Below are 18,408 nucleotides of genomic sequence, written 5' to 3' on the forward strand. Positions count from 1 at the left end.
TTGCAAATGGTGAAAATGCCAATGCTCAGACAGAGAGATAAACAGCCCATGTGTTATTGTGTTCATAAATTACTTCCCATTTCTCTATGTACAAACAATATATTATTTGAAATTTCACATCACTGGAAGTTCAAACTCCTGACATTAATATGTTTTGGTGATTTTGTTCAGTGCTTTTGTCACAAATGTGACACAAAATCTTACATAACTCACAGGCATTGTTGTATGAGGAATGTTCCTCCTCCTCTTATGTATTTTATTTAATATATGCATTTTTTTAAAAAAAAACTGTCTTTCTCAGATGTAATATACTAGATGTGAAAATATAAAACATCATATATAACATAATAAATAAATATAACATAAATGTTTCAGCAATTTGAAAAGTAGCATGGTGATTCAGAAAAACACATCACGATGCTAATCAACTAGGTGTATTATTATTATTATTATTATTATTATTATTATTATTATTACAAAAGACATGCAAGAATTATACATTAAAATAATATAAACACTTCAGTTCATTATTATATTTGGGTTCATAATTGATTTCTTATAAGCTACTGAAAATCCTAATGAAATTTCACTGTGCTGTAATGTGACAAACAGTCTGCTTCTCTTCTTCTTCTGCTTCCCCTTCTTTTTCTTCTTCTCGGTGACTAAGATGTAACTGTCCATCTCCATCATCCATCTCAACGTTAAAAGCCCTAACACAAAATAGAGCCATTAAAAGAGCGCCTACTAGCGGCAATCAGGAAGAAAAACAAGATGAGACGTGATGATGCAGAGTTGGGATGCCAGAGTGGATTAAAGTCCTTACTTAATGTAATTTAAATCAACTCAACTGGAAGGAAAAATGTCCTACACGGTTGTCCTGGCTTAGTTCAGACGTAACTGTAGTTTTTAGAGAAGTTAGAAAAGTATTTTGAGTAAATGTATTGCTTTTTTTTAAAGACAATTGGTGCAGAAAATACTTGAGTAATTTAACTTAATGTATTATTTTGTTGTATTTATACTTGAGTATTGTTAAAAATTGAATACTTTTACTTCATTACATTTCTAAGAAAAAAGACTTACTTTTTTACACGTTTATATTTTTTACTTATATCTTCAAAATACTGTTGGCTTCATCAATCTGTGACTTACAGCATGTGCTGGGACTGTTTGCAGCCGAGTGCGAAGTGACTGGGATGAGGATCAGCACCTCCAATTCCGTGGCCATGGCGCTCAGCTGGAAACAGGTGGAGTGCCTACTTCGGGTCAGAGGGGAGATGCTATCTAAAGTGGAGGAGTTTAAGTATCTCGGGATTTTGTTCACGAGTGAGGGTAAGGTTGGACAGACGGATCAGGGCAGCGTCAGCAGTGATACGGACGCTAAACCGGTCTGTGATGGTAAAGAGAGCTGAGCCAAAAGGCAAAGCTCTCAATTTACTAGTCCATCTACAATCCTATTCTCACCTATGGTCACGAGCTATGGCTAATGACCGAAAGAATGAGATCGCAGATACAAGCGGTAGAAATGAGTTTTCTCTGCAGGGTGGCTGGGCTCTCCCTTACAGACAGGGTGAGAAGCTTGGTCATTCAGGAGAGACTCGGAGTAGAACTGCTGCTCCTCCACATCAAAAGGAGTCAGTTGAGGTGGTTCAGGCACCTTGTTAGGATGCCCCCTGGATTCCTCCCAAGGGAGTATTCTGGGCATGCCCCACCTGAAGGAGACCCCAGGGCAGACCCAGGACATGCTGAAGAGATTACATCTCTCGGCTGGCCTGGGAACACCTCGGTATTCCCCTGGAAGAGCTGGTGGAGGTGGCTGGGGAGAGGGAAGTCTGGGCTGCTCTGCTTAGGCTGCTACCCCCGCGACCTGGATCTGGATAAGAGGTAGAAGATGGATGGATGGATGGATGGATGGATGGATGGATGGATGGATGGATGGGTCTTCAAAATACTTGTTATAAAGCTCAACACTCTTTTCTTCTATCATTCAACCAATAACTGTATGCTGTATTGTATCAATAGAATGGCCTGAGTTTAGCATCCAATCAAGTTCATCTCATCTCATTATCTGTAGCCGCTTTATCCTGTTCTACAGGGTCGCAGGCGAGTTGGAGCCTATCCCAGCTGACTACAGGCGAAAGGCAGGGTACACCCTGGACAAGTCGTCAGGTCATCACAGGGCTGACACATAGACACAGACAACCATTCACACTCACATTCACACCTACGCTCAATTTAGAGTCACCAGTTAACCTAACCTGCATGTCTTTGGACTGTGGGGGAAACCGGAGCACCTGGAGGAAACCCACGCGGACACGGGGAGAACATGCAAACTCCGCACAGAAAGGCCCTCGTCGGCCACAGGGCTCGAACCCAGACCTTCTTGCTGTGAGGCGACAGCACTAACCACTACACCACCGTGCCGCCCCAATTAAGTTCATATCGATGTAAAAAAAAAACCCTCGACAATCAAGAATCATATCAATTCCTCATCTGCAGTGACCTTCTCATCCTACACGATGTAGTTTACTTCAGGACTGCAGTGTGGAGTTTGAAAATGAGCGCCTTCAGCCCTACCTCAGAAGAATGTTTCAGCATACTGAAGTAAGCAAAGCCTTGTATAAGATGACGTGTCTCCGGGGTGGTGTGATACGGTCTGACGCAAAGCAGAGCAGCCTGGTTTATACTGGATGCATGATTTTGCATGCTTGTTCAGAGCAGTGGCAACAAGAGCAGTGTTATTATTCACACATTCATCCATCCATCCATCCATTCATCCATCCAACCATCCATCCTTTATCTGTAGCTGCTTATCCTGTTCTACACGGTCCTATTCCAGCTGACTATGGGTGAGAGGTGGGGTACACCCTGGGCAAGTTGCCAGGTCATCGCAGGGCTGACACACAGAGACAAACAACCATTCACGCTCACATTACGGTCAATTTAGAGCCACCAATTAACCTAACTTGCATGTCTTTGAACGGTGGGGGAAACCGGAGCACCCGGAGGAAACCCACGCAGACATGGGGAGAACATACAAACTCCACACAGAAAGGCCCTCATTGGCCGCTGGTCTCAAACCCAGGACCTTCTTGCTGTGAGGCGACAGCGCTAACCACTACACCACCGCACCGCCCCTTCACACATTCACTGCATATCTTACAACCCCGATTCCAAAAAAGTTGGGACAAAGTACAAATTGTAAATAAAAACGGAATGCAATAATTTACAAATCTCAAAAACTGATATTGTATTCACAATAGAACATAGACAACATATCAAATGTCGAAAGTGAGACATTTTGAAATTTCATGCCAAATATCGGCTCATTTGAAATTTCATGACAGCAACACATCTCAAAAAAGTTGGGACAGGGGCAATAAGAGGCTGGAAAAGTTAAAGGTACAAAAAAGGAGCAGCTGGAGGACCAAATTGCAACTCATTAGGTCAATTGGCAATAGGTCATTAACATGACTGGGTATAAAAAGAGCATCTTGGAGTGGCAGCGACTCTCAGAAGTAAAGATGGGAAGAGGATCACCAATCCCCCCAATTCTGCGCCGACAAATAGTGGAGCAATATCAGAAAGGAGTTCGACAGTGTAAAATTGCAAAGAGTTTGAACAGATCATCATCTACAGTGCATAATATCATCAAAAGATTCAGAGAATCTGGAAGAATCTCTGTGCGTAAGGGTCAAGGCCGGAAAACCATACTGGGTGCCCGTGATCTTCGGGCCCTTAGACGGCACTGCATCACATACAGGCATGCTTCTGTATTGGAAATCACAAAATGGGCTTAGGAATATTTCCAGAAAACATTTTCTGTGAACACAATTCACCGTGCCGTCCGCCGTTGCCAGCTAAAACTCTATAGTTCAAAGAAGAAGCCGTATCTAAACATGATCCAGAAGTGCAGACATCTTCTCTGGGCCAAGGCTCATTTAAAATGGACTGTGGCAAAGTGGAAAACTGTTCTGTGGTCAGACGAATCAAAATTTGAAGTTCTTTATGGAAATCAGGGACGCCGTGTCATTCGGACTAAAGAGGAGAAGGACGACCCAAGTTGTTATCAGCGCTCAGTTCAGAAGCCTGCATCTCTGATGGTATGGGGTTGCATTAGTGTGTGTGGCATGGGCAGCTTACACATCTGGAAAGACACCATCAATGCTGAAAGGTATATCCAGGTTCTAGAGCAACATATGCTCCCATCCAGATGACGTCTCTTTCAGGGAAGACCTTGCATTTTCCAACATGACAATGCCAAACCACATACTGCATCAATTACAGCATCATGGCTGCTTAGAAGAAGGGTCCGGGTACTGAACTGGCCAGCCTGCAGTCCAGATCTTTCACCCATAGAAAACATTTGGCGCATCATAAAACAGAAGATACGACAAAAAAGACCTAAGACAGTTGAGCAACTAGAATCCTACATTAGACAAGAATGGGTTAACATTCCTATCCCTAAACTTGAGCAACTTGTCTCCTCAGTCCCCAGACGTTTACAGACTGTTGTAAAGAGAAAAGGGGATGTCTCACAGTGGGAAACATGGCCTTGTCCCAACTTTTTTGAGATGTGTTGTTGTCATGAAATTTAAAATCACCTAATTTTTCTCTTTAAATGATACATTTTCTCAGTTTAAACATTTGATATGTCATCTATGTTCTATTCTGAATAAAATATGGAATTTTGAAACTTCCATATCATTGCATTCCGTTTTTATTTGCAATTTGTACTTTGTCCCAACTTTTTTGGAATCGGGGTTGTATATACATCCGCAAATGTTTAGAAGTGACACCCACTAGATGGTACATTAGAGTTGAAACATTTCTGTCTGTCAGGTTTCCAAATGGAACTGTAAAATGCTTAGTGATTTTATGCACTATGAAGTTAAACGTATTGATGAGCTGTCTGTCTTAAAATTTTATACTGTCATCGTGAGTGTTGTCATGAGCTGCATCTCAAATCGAAAGCTCAGACCTTGTATTCAAAAGTATTTACAAATCTAGAAAATCCAGAAGGTTGCTACACAAAACAGACTTTTCAGTAGGTAGGCTTAAGGCAGTCCAGCTCCTGAACACCATGCTCATGCTGCCACATCCAATCTGAACTCTCTTCTGACTATAGGTTCTGACTTATTTTGCACATTTCGTCTATTTGCACCAGAATCTAATCTATATGTCTTTGGACTGTTGGAGGAAACTGGAGCACCCAGAGGAAACCCACCCAGGCACAGGAAGAACATGCAAACTCCACACTGAAAGGCCCAAGTTGGTCACGAGGTTCAAGCCCGGCAGTTTCTTGAGCAACGCAAAAGTGCTAACCACTGCACCACTGTGCATCCCTCAGTCTTCATTATTTATAATATTAATTTGTCAAGAAAACGATAGAGCTGTTTATTTGGCATGCTTTCAACTTTCAGTTCAACATATCTTTGTTAATACATGTGCATCTGTGAGGCAGAATCTCCGAGACAGCAAAGAACTTTCATTCACTGGCCACTTTAACAGGAACTTGTTGTTGATTCTAAGAGCCCTGTTCTTGGCTGCAGGAGTGGAACGCAATGTGTTCTTCTGCTGTTGCTTTTCTGCCGAGATGCTTTTCTGCTCACCACGGTTGTAAAGAGTTGCTATGAGTTGCTATATCCTTCCTGGCAGCTCGAACCACCTTGAATCTGTCCATTTTCCTCTTATCAACAAGGCGTTTGTTTCCAGCCACAGATCTGTCGCTCACTCAGTGTTTTTTGTTTTTGGCACCATTCTGTGTAAACTCTAGAGACTGTTGTATGTGTGAAAACGTCAGGAGATCAACAGTGTCTGAAATACTCAAACCAGTCCATCTGGCTCAAACCAACATCCATGCCACAGTGAAAGAAAGTCACACTTTGAGATCACAATTTTGTATCTGCACGATTTTATGCCTTTTGCTGCTGTCAAGGGATTGGCTGATTAGATAACTGCATAAAACAGCAGGTGGATGGGTGGTGTTCCTGATAAAGTGGCCGGCGAGTGTATATTTCTAGATCATCCATCCATCCATTATCTGTAGCCGCTTATCCTGTTCTACAGGGTCATGGGCAAGCTGGAGCCTATCCCAGCTGACTGGACAAGTTGCCAGATCATCGCAGGGCTGACAAGGAGACAAACAACCATTCACACTCACATTCACACCTACGGTCAATGTAGAGCCACCAATTAGCCTAACCTGCATGTCTTTGGACTGTGGAGGAAAACCTATGCCAACTCAAATATGTGGAACAGATCTGCTGTGGCGGTGGTGTAGTGGTTAGCGCTGTCACCTCACAACAAGAAGGTCTGGGTTCGAGCCCCGTGGCCGGCGAGGGCCTTTCTGTGCGGAGTTTGCATGTTCTCCCCGTGTCTGCGTGGGTTTCCTCCAGGTGCTCCGGTTTCCCCCACAGTCCAAAGACATGCAGGTTAGGTTAACTGGTGACTCTAAATTGAGCGTAGGTGTGAATGTGAGTGTGAATGGTTGTCTGTGTCTATGTGTCAGCCCTGTGATGACCTGGTGACTTGTCCAGGGTGTACCCCGCCTTTCGCCCGTAGTCAGCTGGGATAGGCTCCAGCTTGCCTGCGACCCTGTAGAACAGGATAAAGTGGCTAGAGATAATGAGATGAGATGAGAAATTACTCCCAAGAATTTAGTTTCATATACTCTTTCAATTTCGACTCCATTTAGGATTAATTGAATTTCACAATTTGCCCTAACCCCAACAAACACCGTAAATTTTGTTTTATTTTCATTTAATGCAAACTTATTGATATCAATAAGCGGCATGGTGGTGTAGTGGTTAGCACGGGCGGCATGGTGGTGTAGTGGTTAACACGGTTGCCTCACAGCAAGAAGGTTCCGGGTTTGAACCCAGCAGCTGGTGAGGGCCTTTCTGTGTGGAGTTTGTATGTTCTCCCCGTGTCTGTGTGGGTTTCCTCCAGTTTTCCCCACAGTCCAAAGACATGTGGTTAGGTTAATATGGAATGGCCTTGGGCTGAGGTGCCCTTGAGCAAGGCACCTAACTCCCAACTAGGCGCTGTTAGCATGGCTGCCCACTGCTCTGGGTATGTATGTGTGTGTGCTCATTGTTCACTGCAAGTGTGTGATGAATAAAGTCAAACCATTCTTTTAACCTGATCAACTCCTTTTCTACTGTTGTTAACAATTCTTTAATATCTGGTCCTAAACAAAATAAATTTGTATCATCCACAAATGCAATAAATTTCAACTTATTAAATACTGCACAAATATCATTCAAATAAAGTATAAATAACTTAGGTCCCAATACCGAACCTTGTGGAACACCACAAGTTACTTTTCTAAGATGTGACACAGTATTATTAATTTTTACATACTGAGACCTATTATTTAAATATCTCATCTCATTCATCTCATTATCTCTAGCCGCTTTATCCTTCTACAGGGTCGCAGGCAAGCTGGAGCCTATCCCAGCTGACTACGGGCGAAAGGCGGGGTACACCCTGGACAAGTCGCCAGGTCATCACAGGGCTGACACATAGACACAGACAACCATTCACACTCACATTCACACCTACGGTCAATTTAGAGTCACCAGTTAACCTAACCTGCATGTCTTTGGACTGTGGGGGAAACCGGAGCACCCGGAGGAAACCCACGCGGACACGGGGAGAACATGCAAACTCCGCACAGAAAGGCCCTCGCCGGCCACGGGGCTCGAACCCAGGACCTTCTTGCTGTGAGGCGACAGCGCTAACCACTATACCACCGTGCCGCCCTATTTAAATATCTTCTTATCCAATTTAGTGTAACACCTCTTATGCCAGGCAGCACGGTGGTGTAGTGGTTAGTGCTGTCGCCTCACAGTAAGAAGGTCCGGGTTCGAGCCCCGTGACCGGCGAGGGCCTTTCTGTACGGAGTTTGCATGTTGTCCGCGTGGGTTTCCTCCGGGTGTTCCGGTTTCCCCCAAAGACATGCAGGTTAGGTTAACTGGTGACTCTAAATTGAGCGTAGGTGTGAATGTGAGTGTGAATGGTTGTCTGTGTCTATGTGTCAGCCCTGTGATGACCTGACGACTTGTCCAGGGTGTACCCCGCCTTTCGCCCGTAGTCAGCTGGGATAGGCTCCAGCTTGCCTGCGACCCTGTAGAACAGGATAAAGCGGCTACAGATAATGAGATGAGATGAACCTTCTTCAGTACAGACAAATCAAAATCTATGAGTAAACTATCATGAATGAAACAAAAGAAAAGGTTGTGACTGAGCTTCTCTGAGAAACCCTGACCTTGTACTTCAGTTCATCTCTGGCTGAGAGGGAGATGGGTTGAAAAATGGGCTATTTTTCTGAATCTGGCAACCCTGTGGGGAAGTAAAGTGGAGATCTCGTCGCCTGGCAGATTGCGGAGGAAGGCTGCTGATGATGCGTATGCATCACATCCCCTAATACAGCAGGGATCTCTTCACTATAGATCTAGACACCGTGTTAGTGTTAGGGTCGAGTCTCCCTCCTTTTGGTTGTTTTACTCGGATAAGGAGTGATCCACAGTCCCCCAAGCAGGCAGGATGGGGAACCGGGGAATGGAGGATCTGATCCCGCTGGTGAACCGGATGCAGGATGCGTTCGCAGCCATCGGACAGAATGCGAACTTGGACCTGCCGCAGATCGCAGTGGTGGGCGGCCAGAGCGCCGGGAAGAGCTCCGTGCTGGAGAACTTCGTCGGGAAGTAAGTCATTTGTTTGTTTGCTTGTTTCTTTGTATCCAGCTGGAGATGCCTGGTATGTCAATGATGTCATCTTGGTGCATCTTTGCCCTCCACCAAAGTCATGCTTTCCTCTGAGTGAGTGAGCAACATCAGAATGATGTCATGATGAAGAATCCAAGATCACAAAACAGACACACAGATTCATCTGTGCATATTAATATCCAAACAGAAAATTTACATAATAAGTGATGACATCATAGAAAAAGTGCAGTCTGTGATTTAATAATAATAATAATAATAATAATAATAATAATAATCGGGGTGGCACGGTGGTGTAGTTGTCACCACACAGCAAGAAGGTCCGGGTTCGAGCCTAGTGGCCGATGAAGGCCTTTCTGTGTGGAGTTTGCATGTTCTCCGCGTGTCTGTGTGGGTTTCCTCCATGTGCTCCGGTTTCCTCTACAGTCCAAAGACATGCAGGTTAGGCTAATTGGTGGCTCTAAATTGTCCGTAGGTGTGAATGTGAGTGTGTGTGAATGGTTGTTTGTTTCCGTGTGTCAGCCCTGCGATGACCTGGCGACTTGTCCAGGGTGTACCCCACCTCTCGCCCATAGTCAGCTGGGATAGGCTCCAGCTTGCCTGCGACCCTGTAGAACAGGATAAGCGGCTACAGATAATGGATGGATGGATGGATGGATGGATGGATAATCTTCTTCTTTTGAGGCAGCACAGTGGTGTAGTGGTCTGTAGTGGTTAGCACTGTCACCTCACAGCCAGAACGTTCTGGGTTCAAGTCCAGTGGCCGACAGGGGTCTTCCTATGTTGAATTTGCATGTTCTCCCCGTGTCTGCATGGGTTTCCTCCGGGTGCTCCGGTTTCCCCCACAGTCCAAAGACATGCAGTTCAGCTAATTGGCTACTCTAAGTTGTCCATAGGTGTGGATGGTTGTTTCCCAAGCCCAGAAATGGGCAGCATCCGGTGTAAAACTATGCTCCAATTAATATGACATGTGGATCAGTAGGGTCCACATGGACCCTGACCTGGCTGCTCCCATTCGTTAGGGGTCGCCACAGCAGATCTGTTCCACATATTTGATTTGGCATAGGTTTTCCATCGGATGCCTTTCCTGACACAACCCTCCCCAATCTATCCGAGCTTGGGACCAGCGCTGAGTATGCACTGGCTTGTGCAACCCTTGCGGCTGGGGATTTTACCTAATCTGCATGTCTTTGAACTGTGGGGGAAACTGGAGCACCCGGAGGAAACCCATGCAGACACTGGGAGAACATGCAAACTCCATCGGCCATAGGGCTGCTGTGAGGCAACAGTGCTAACCACTGCACCACCATGCTGCTGCTAACAATAATAATAATACAACACAGTGATTGGTGCAGTGGTTGTCACCGTTGCCTCATGGCAAAAAGGTTCAGGGTTCAAACCTGTTTGTCAACTGTGTGGAGTTTGCATGTTCTCCTCGTGCCTATGTGGGTTTCCTCCGACAGTCCAAAGACTTGTGGATAAGATCAACTGGCTACTCGAAATTGCTCATAGGTGTGAAAGTGAGTGTGGATGTCTGTCTGTCTCTGTGTGATAGACTGGAGACTTGTCCGGGGTGAACCCCGTCTCTCACTCGCTATCAGTTGTGATTGCCTCGAGCTCAACCGTGGCCTGCAGTGGATAAGCGGAACAGAAAATGAATGAATAATAATGATGATAATACTAATAATGTTTGAAAATGCCCTTCGTCACCCAAAGTTACATCCATCCATCCATTAATCAGGCTATATTAAATGAATGAAAGTTGAACTGACTTCCTATTTAATTAAAAACCCCTGGCGTTTTCTCCATACACACTGCTGCAGTGTCCTCTTGAATCTATTCCAGCTGCACCATTTATAACATCCATAAACACACTCCTGCACTGCAAAAAAAAATCTTCTCAATCTTCTTGAATATATCTCGAACATTACCAAAGATACCTGACGTTCTCAATTAACCAAATATAAGACTAAACTTATATTTAGACTTGAAATCATATTCATTTTAATTTTGCTCATTTAAAGCATTTATTTATGGAATGAAACAAATTTATCTGGCAATACAATAAGAAAATTTTCAACCTGGATCAGAAAAATGTCGAATAAAAAGTTTAACAGTGATATATTCGGTTTATTGTAACCTTATACCAGGAAATACTGGATCCATGTGACTATATTCGTGATATTTGTGTTTGCTAAGATGTAATATTTTGCTTTTTATTTAAAAAAAAAAAGAGAGACATCTTAGGAAGTGAAAATATCTTAAATAGCTTGATGTCTAATTATAAGATTATTGTAAATGAAAGCTAATATTATTTAGGCTGTTTTAGACGCTTTTAGACATGTCGAGGTCTGCATTTTAAAAATTTTGCTTCTTAATAATAATAATAATAATAATAATAATAATAATAATAATAATAAAATTAGGAAAATTATCCACTAATATAATAAGCCTATAGGTTTAATAATCATATACTTATGGTCGGTTGTAATCTTATAAGAGTCAACACTAGATAAAACAGACTATGTTTAAGATATTTTCACTTCCTCAGACATTATTTTTTGCTTCGTCATGGATGTGCACAGTCAGCTGTCACCTCGTTTAATTTGTAATAGTCTTTACACAATGCTGGCAAGCATCGTTGGTGAAAACATTGAAAAATAATCGCACGACATTTCCAGTAGCCAGCTCGCACACAGTTCCTGATGATCGCTTGGACGTTGTTTGGTTGGTCATTTGAACACATGTGAAGATAATTACCAAGCTGTGTTTCTGCATGCTGTCTGGCACACACTCTGAGGGGACGGAAGAGAGCATGCTGTGTTATGACCTTGGAGCTTGGATGAATGAGAGAGCTTTGGGCTTTTTAATATCAAGCCCATGATTCAGGGTCCGGTCATGCAGCGTTAGAGCCAGAGGTGTGTGGTGGAGGCAAAGCTGCTGTGTTCATGAGAATGCAGCATTAGTAAGAGAAGCGAGAATAGGGGGCCGTTGATGAATTGGATTCCAAGTGCATTTAATCTATTGCCATTTACTCTAGAAGTGGGGTGGCAAGGTGGTGCAGTGGTTAGCTCTGTCGCCTCACAGCAAGAAGGTTCTGGGTTCGAGCCTGGTGGCTGACGGGGGCCTTTCTGTGTGGAGTTTGTGTTCTCCTTGTGTCTGCATGGGTTTCCTTTGGGTGCTCTGGTTTCCCACACAGTCCAAAGACATGCAGTTAGGTGTGTGTGTGTGGGTGGGTGGGTGTGTGGGTGTGTGTGTGCAAAAGAGAGAGAGAGAGTGCACAGAAAGGAACTGGCCACCCTACTGCTTCAATTCTGGCCAAGCCAACTAAACATGGTTCGCCTCAAGCCTGGATCATGTCCGGTAGTGACGACAACAACGACTCTAGAAACGATTTATGGGTCATTATGTTTGTCCAAAGGAGAACACAAAATAAACTCCAATTTACATACAGTTAATTGCTGATGTCTGAAAGCAGTGTGTGTGTGTGTGTGTGAGATGACATTCCACAACACTAAAGGTACCTATAAATTATATGACAGGCATTTAGCAGACACGCTTATCCAGAGCAACATATAACAAACCCAGAGCAGCCTGGAGAGCACTTGGGGGTTACATGCCTTGCTCAAGGGCACTTCAGCCATTCCTGCTGGTCCAGGGAATCAAACCAGTGACCTTGTGGTCTCAAAGCTAGTTCTCTAACCATTAAGCCATGGCTTCCCTTCTAAATGGATGGAAAGTACAATATGCTGTTCTTTAATGAATAAAAATGTGTAATCATTGGTAAACCGCTGTGGTATAAGATGAATACAGGAAGTGCTGCTATAGGAAAAGAATCGACTTCATGCTGGAAACATTAACTCTCTTTAGCTCTATATGTCGGACCCATGACATGCCACACCATACCATAGCACCCTGTCATCGATTATTTTCCTATAACTCACGTCCCTATTGTTATATTCCATGCTGAATGAATGAAAATGAGAGCAGTGTTATTATAACTGGAGCCTCCCATTTCTAATCCAAGCTCTGGAATGAGAAAAAGGCCAAAAATAATGATACATAATTATATGCTTTTCAAAGCAGAATCTGCTTATCAGTGCAGTGATTATAGTGATTTTTGTTTTTTGTTTTGGAAGAGCCACAAATTGTTGCTTGTGCACAAACACATCGCCTAAATGTAATATGTACAAAATTCAGATCTTTTTCATTCCGATTACATTTATTTACATCACTGTTTTCTTCACGCACTTGTTTGCATATGTATTTGTTACAGCAGATTTCAGAATATCCCATTCTGTACCCACCTTTCTAAACTAAACTACAATTAAAATATTATTTTTTTAATTGAATTTCAACTCACGGTAATGTGAAACCGAAGCAAACAACATACATCAGGTACATTCAGTCATGACTGGATGCAACACATAAGCTAAGCTTGCTAGTTTCTGTCACTGTTGGCTCTGAGAGAAAACACAGCATTTTCTTGCCTTTTTGATATCACCCTGAACGACTCTGCCAACACTGATAAAATAATTCATGGATCAACGTAATTAAATTAAGCGCAGAATTTCCACTTGATTAAAATATTTACATTGAACAAATTGTGGGCGGCACGGTGGTGTAGTGGTTAGCGCTGTCGCCTCACAGCAAGAGGGTCCGGGTTCGAGCCCTGTGGCCGGCGAGGGCCTTTCTGTGCGGAGTTTGCATGTTCTCCCCGTGTCCGCGTGGGTTTCCTCCTGGTGCTCCAGTTTCCCCCACAGTCCAAAGACATGCAGGTTAGGTTAACTGGTGACTCTAAATTGACCGTAGGTGTGAGTGTGAATGGTTGTCTGTGTCTATGTGTCAGCCCTGTGATGACCTGGCGACTTGTCCAGGGTGTACCCCGCCTTTCGCCCGTAGTCAGCTGGGATAGGCTCCAGCTTGCCTGTGACCCTGTAGAACAGGATAAAGCAGCTAGAGATAATGAGATGAGATGAACAAATTGTAAATATTAATAACGGCAGATTTATGTTAGTTATTAAAAAGACATACGAACTGAATTTATCGTAGTAACATGGACACTATATCAACATGTAAGAGCTACATAAGCTCAAAATCACTTTTTAGAGTGAACTGACTGCCAGAGCAATTCCATCTTCGCCATGAAGTCTTCTTGTGCTGCCATGATGGATTGTCTCCCGATATCCTGGTTGTTGATTTCTTGTATGAGTCGTTACCAGTTTTTGAAATCATGAGTCGGTTATGGGGCAGCACGGTGGTGTAGTGGTTAGCGCTGTCGCCTCACAGCAAGAAGGTCCGGGTCCGAGCCCCGTGGCCGGCGAGGGCCTTTCTGTGTGGAGTTTGCATGTTCTCCCCGTGTCTGCGTGGGTTTCCTCCAGGTGCTCCGGTTTCCCCCACAGTCCAAAGACATGCAGGTTAGGTTAACTGGTGACTCTAAATTGAGCGTAGGTGTGAATGTGAGTGTGAATGGTTGTCTGTGTCTATGTGTCAGCCCTGTGATGACCTGGCGACTTGTCCAGGGTGTACCCCGCCTTTCGCCCGTAGTCAGCTGGGATAGGCTCCAGCTCGCCTGCGACCCTGTAGAACAGGATAAAGCGGCTACAGATAATGAGATGATGAATGAGAATGAGTCGGTTACATGAGTCGTTTTCACTTATACAGACTGATAATAGCTGGGAAGCCACAAAGCCCAGATTTGAACATGTGAATTTAGCAATAATGCTTGTAATGGCAGAAGCTGCAAACTCAGTGAGGTATAATAATGCTAGGAAACGTAGCTTCAGGATTATAACGGATCCATTTAGGCACTTAAGCAATGGAGAACATGTTGTTGGCTGATTCAGTAGTGCTGAAACATGCTGTGATATATATATATATATATATGTATATTGTAGTGATTAGTGGCACCTGCTATGCACCATGAAGACAGCAGTGGGACCAAAGCGAAAGAGGGTTAGGGTTGGGGGGGGGGATGCAGCAGTTGTAAAATACCGGAGTGAGGATGAGGATATCATGAACACAAAAAGAGGCAAGAGTCAGAAACAGAAAGCCAACAGAAAACAAGAACTGCAGTAAATGACCCAATGCTTTGCAACAACACTAAAGTATCGAGTCGAGTGCAAAAGTTTGCATGCCCCAGAACAAAATAAAAAAGTTGAAGAAGTGTCACAGGCAAGACTTTAGTGTATCAGGTTTCACAGATGTTCCTCAAGTAACTGATTAAATAATGTACCGTCATCTATTAACATTAGTGAAGAAGTTAACTGACATCAGTACAAAAGTTCCCTTTCTGGATATGACATAATTAGCTCATCCGTCTGACAGGTGATGCGTTTATACCATCATGTGTTGTCCGTCGTCTGTCCAGCATCATCTACATTTCACAAAAATCGCTTCTTCTCTCTCAATTCTTCACTGATTTTTTTTTTTTTGGCAGGAAGGTAGGTCTGCCTGAGGTGTATATAGCTTCTACACAAATTTGCATAATTGCAGTTAATAATGAAGATATGGAGTAATTAATCAATCCCTAATGAGCAGTTTCTACACAAATCGCTTCTTCTCCCTCAATTCTTCACCGATTTTGATTCTTTCTGGCAGGAACTTAGGGGTACCTACCTAAGCTAAAAAAGCTAAAGTCCTTCCCACACCTACAGTACCTGGTATTCCTAGGCAGTCTCCCACTCAAGTACTAACCAGGCCCAACTCTGATGGTGGCGTATCGGGCGGCGCCGATCTCCATAGCCCTCAGCCTCTCGCCTATTACATAGCTAGGGTTACAGTGGGGGGCTAGTCCTCTGGTAACCACAAGAGTTTAACTCCCCATGCATTGCAGCGTGCCTTGCCAGATGGAAGTAGGTACCATTTTTATAATGGTCTTTGGTATGACCCGACCGTGAATAGAACTCCCGATCTCCCGATCAAGAGGCGGACATGCTACCACTAGGCCACTAGTCGGTCATAGGGGTACCTAGGGTGCATATAACTTCTACCCAGATTTACAATTACAATTATTAATGAAGTTATGGACTAATTAAGCCTTAATGAGTAGTTCAAGAAAAATCACTTCTTCTCGGTCAATTCCTCGCTGTTTTAGATTCTTTCTGGTAAATAGGTCGGTATTCCTAGGGTGGATATTGCTTCTATATATAGCTTGTATATAGTGTTGTAAGCAGTTCTATATGAGTGGGTGGAGCACAGAGGACGGCAGGACAGAGATCAGGTTTACAAATAGCTTTTATTGCCACACTTTTCAGTCTAACAATATCTTAAACCAATAGAGACACAGACGCAACCGGCGTCTAGCTTGGGGATGAGCTCCTCTGCTCTCTGCTCTCCCTTTTTAAATAGGGTGCAGTCACTGGGAAGACACACACAAACACAGGTTAATTGATGTCAGGTGTAGTGATTCTGCCACTTACCTTCCCTGACTCCGCCCTCCTGTCACAGACCGGCGCTTGACCACCCCCCCGCTGCCACATACCCCCACCGCCCGACTCAGGCCGGGCGGCTGTCCGGCCTGCAGCCGACTCCCCCCCCTTGACGGGAGAGGAAGTCTGCCACGACCATCTGTGCCCCTGGCCTGTGGACCACCTTGAAATTAAAGGGTTGGAGTGCCAGATATCAACGGGTGATCCGCGCATTGGCATCCTTCATGCGGTGGAGCCACTGGAGGGGTGCGTGGTCCGAACAGAGGGTGAAAGGGCGCCCCAGCAGGTAGTACCGGAGGGCGAGGACCGCCCACTTGATGGCCAGACACTCTTTCTCTATGGTGCTGTAGCGCCCCTCACGCACTGACAGCTTCCTGCTGATGTACAGGATGGGGCGGTCCTCCCCCTCCACCTCCTGGGACAAAACCGCCCCCAGCCCTCTGTCCGACGCATCGGTCTGCAACATAAAGGGGAGAGAAAAGTCAGGGGAGTGTAAAAGTGGCCCCACACACAGTGCAGCCTTTACCTCAGAAAAAGCCCTCTGGCATTGCTCCATCCACTGGACCGGATCTGGTGCCCCCTTTTTAGTGAGCTCAGTCAGCGGGCTGGTGACGTCCGAATAATTAGGTATAAACCTACGATAATAGCCAGCCAGCCCCAGGAACTGTCTCACCCCCTTTTTGGTCTTGGGCCTCGGGCAGGCCGCAATTGCTGCGGTCTTGTTAATTTGGGGACGCACCTGCCTGTTGCCCAAGTGGAAGCCCAGATACCGTACATCCACCCGCCCAATCACACACTTCTTCGGGTTGGCTGTGAGACCCGCTCGCCTCAGCGACCTCAGGACGGCCCTTAGGTATTCGAGGTGCCTCGGCCAGTCATTACTATAGACGATGATGTTGTTGAGATAGGCGGCCGCATAGGCGGCGTGGGGGCGGAGGACCCTGCCCATCAGCCGCTGAAACGTAGCGGGTGCCCCAAACAGCCCAAACGGAAAGGTGACGAATTGGTGTAAACCAAACGGTGTGGAAAAGGCTGTTTTTTCTCGGGATAGTGGAGTCAAGGGGATCTGCCAATATCCCTTCGTCAAATCCAGTGTCGAATAAAAGCGAGCCGTGCCGAGTCGATCGAGCAACTCATCAATATGAGGCATTGGGTACGCGTCGAATTTAGACACCGAATTTAGACAGACGAATTTAGACAGACTTTTCTATAGTCCACACAGAACCAGACCGACCCGTCGGCCTTGGGTACCAAGACCACCGGGCTGCTCCAGTCACTGTGGGACTCCTCGACGATGCCCATTTCAAGCATGGTCTCAAGTTCTTCCCGAACCACCTTTTTTTGTGTTCGGGTAGCCTGTAAGGGCGGCTACGCACTACTACCCCCCGGGGGCGTCTCTATGTGGTGCTCTATGAGGTTAGTGCGACCGGGCAGGGGCGAGAACACATCCGAAAACTCGGTCTGCAACTGGGCGACCTCCGTGAGTTGGGTCGGGGAGAGGTGGTCTCCACAGAGGACCGGAGAGGTACGTGATGCCAATGCCCCTTTTTGAACCTCCGGCCCTAGCTCCGCCTTCTCCGGAACCACCGACACCAACGCCATGAGGACCTCCTCATTCCAGAGTTTAAGCAGATTGAGGTGGTAAATCTGTAGTGCCCCACCCCTGTCCGTTCGTCTCACCTCGTAGTCGATGTCCCCGACTCGCCGTGTGACCTCAAAGGGTCCTTGCCACTTGGCGATCAATTTGGAGCTTGATGTGGGCAACAGTACGAGTACCTTACCTCCCGGTGTGAACTCCCTAAGGCGCGTACCCTTGTTGTACAGGGGGGCTTGCCATTCTTGGGCCTGCCGCAAATTCTCCTGGGTTAGGTGGGTGAGCGTGTGGAGTTTTGCACGCAGGTCCATAATGTATTGAATTTCGTTCTTACTTTGTGAAGGTCCCTCCTCCCAATTTTCCCGCAGAACGTCTAGAATGCCACGCAGCTTACGCCCATATAATAATTCGAACGGGGAGAACCCCGTGGAGGTTTGGGGGACCTCTCGCACTGAAAACAACAAGGGCTCGAGCCACTTATCCCAATTACGTGCATCCTCACTTACGAATTTTTTAATGATATTTTTGAGGGTGCGATTGAACCATTCCACTAAACTGTCTGTTTGTGGGTGATACACGCTGGTGCGGATCGGCTTAATCCCCAATAACACATACAGTTTGCGCAGTGTCTGTGACATAAATGTGGTGCCTTGATCAG

At 45.2% G+C, this 18,408-nt stretch overlaps 1 protein-coding gene across 2 annotated transcripts in view; it reads left to right on the plus strand.

The window, feature by feature from the left end:
* The first annotated feature begins 8,413 nt into the window (after positions 1-8,413).
* The window catches only part of dnm1a (dynamin 1a), a 126,671-nt gene continuing 116,676 nt past the window's right edge, over positions 8,414-18,408 (plus strand). For both annotated transcript variants that reach the window (XM_060912826.1, XM_060912827.1), the window contains exon 1: positions 8,414-8,708. In XM_060912826.1, coding sequence (XP_060768809.1) covers positions 8,548-8,708 — 161 coding nt within the window. In that variant the 5' untranslated portion in view covers positions 8,414-8,547. The remainder of the gene's footprint in view (positions 8,709-18,408) is intronic.

This window comes from Neoarius graeffei, chromosome 28 (assembly GCF_027579695.1).
Source record: "Neoarius graeffei isolate fNeoGra1 chromosome 28, fNeoGra1.pri, whole genome shotgun sequence".
Classification (NCBI taxonomy): domain Eukaryota; kingdom Metazoa; phylum Chordata; class Actinopteri; order Siluriformes; family Ariidae; genus Neoarius; species Neoarius graeffei.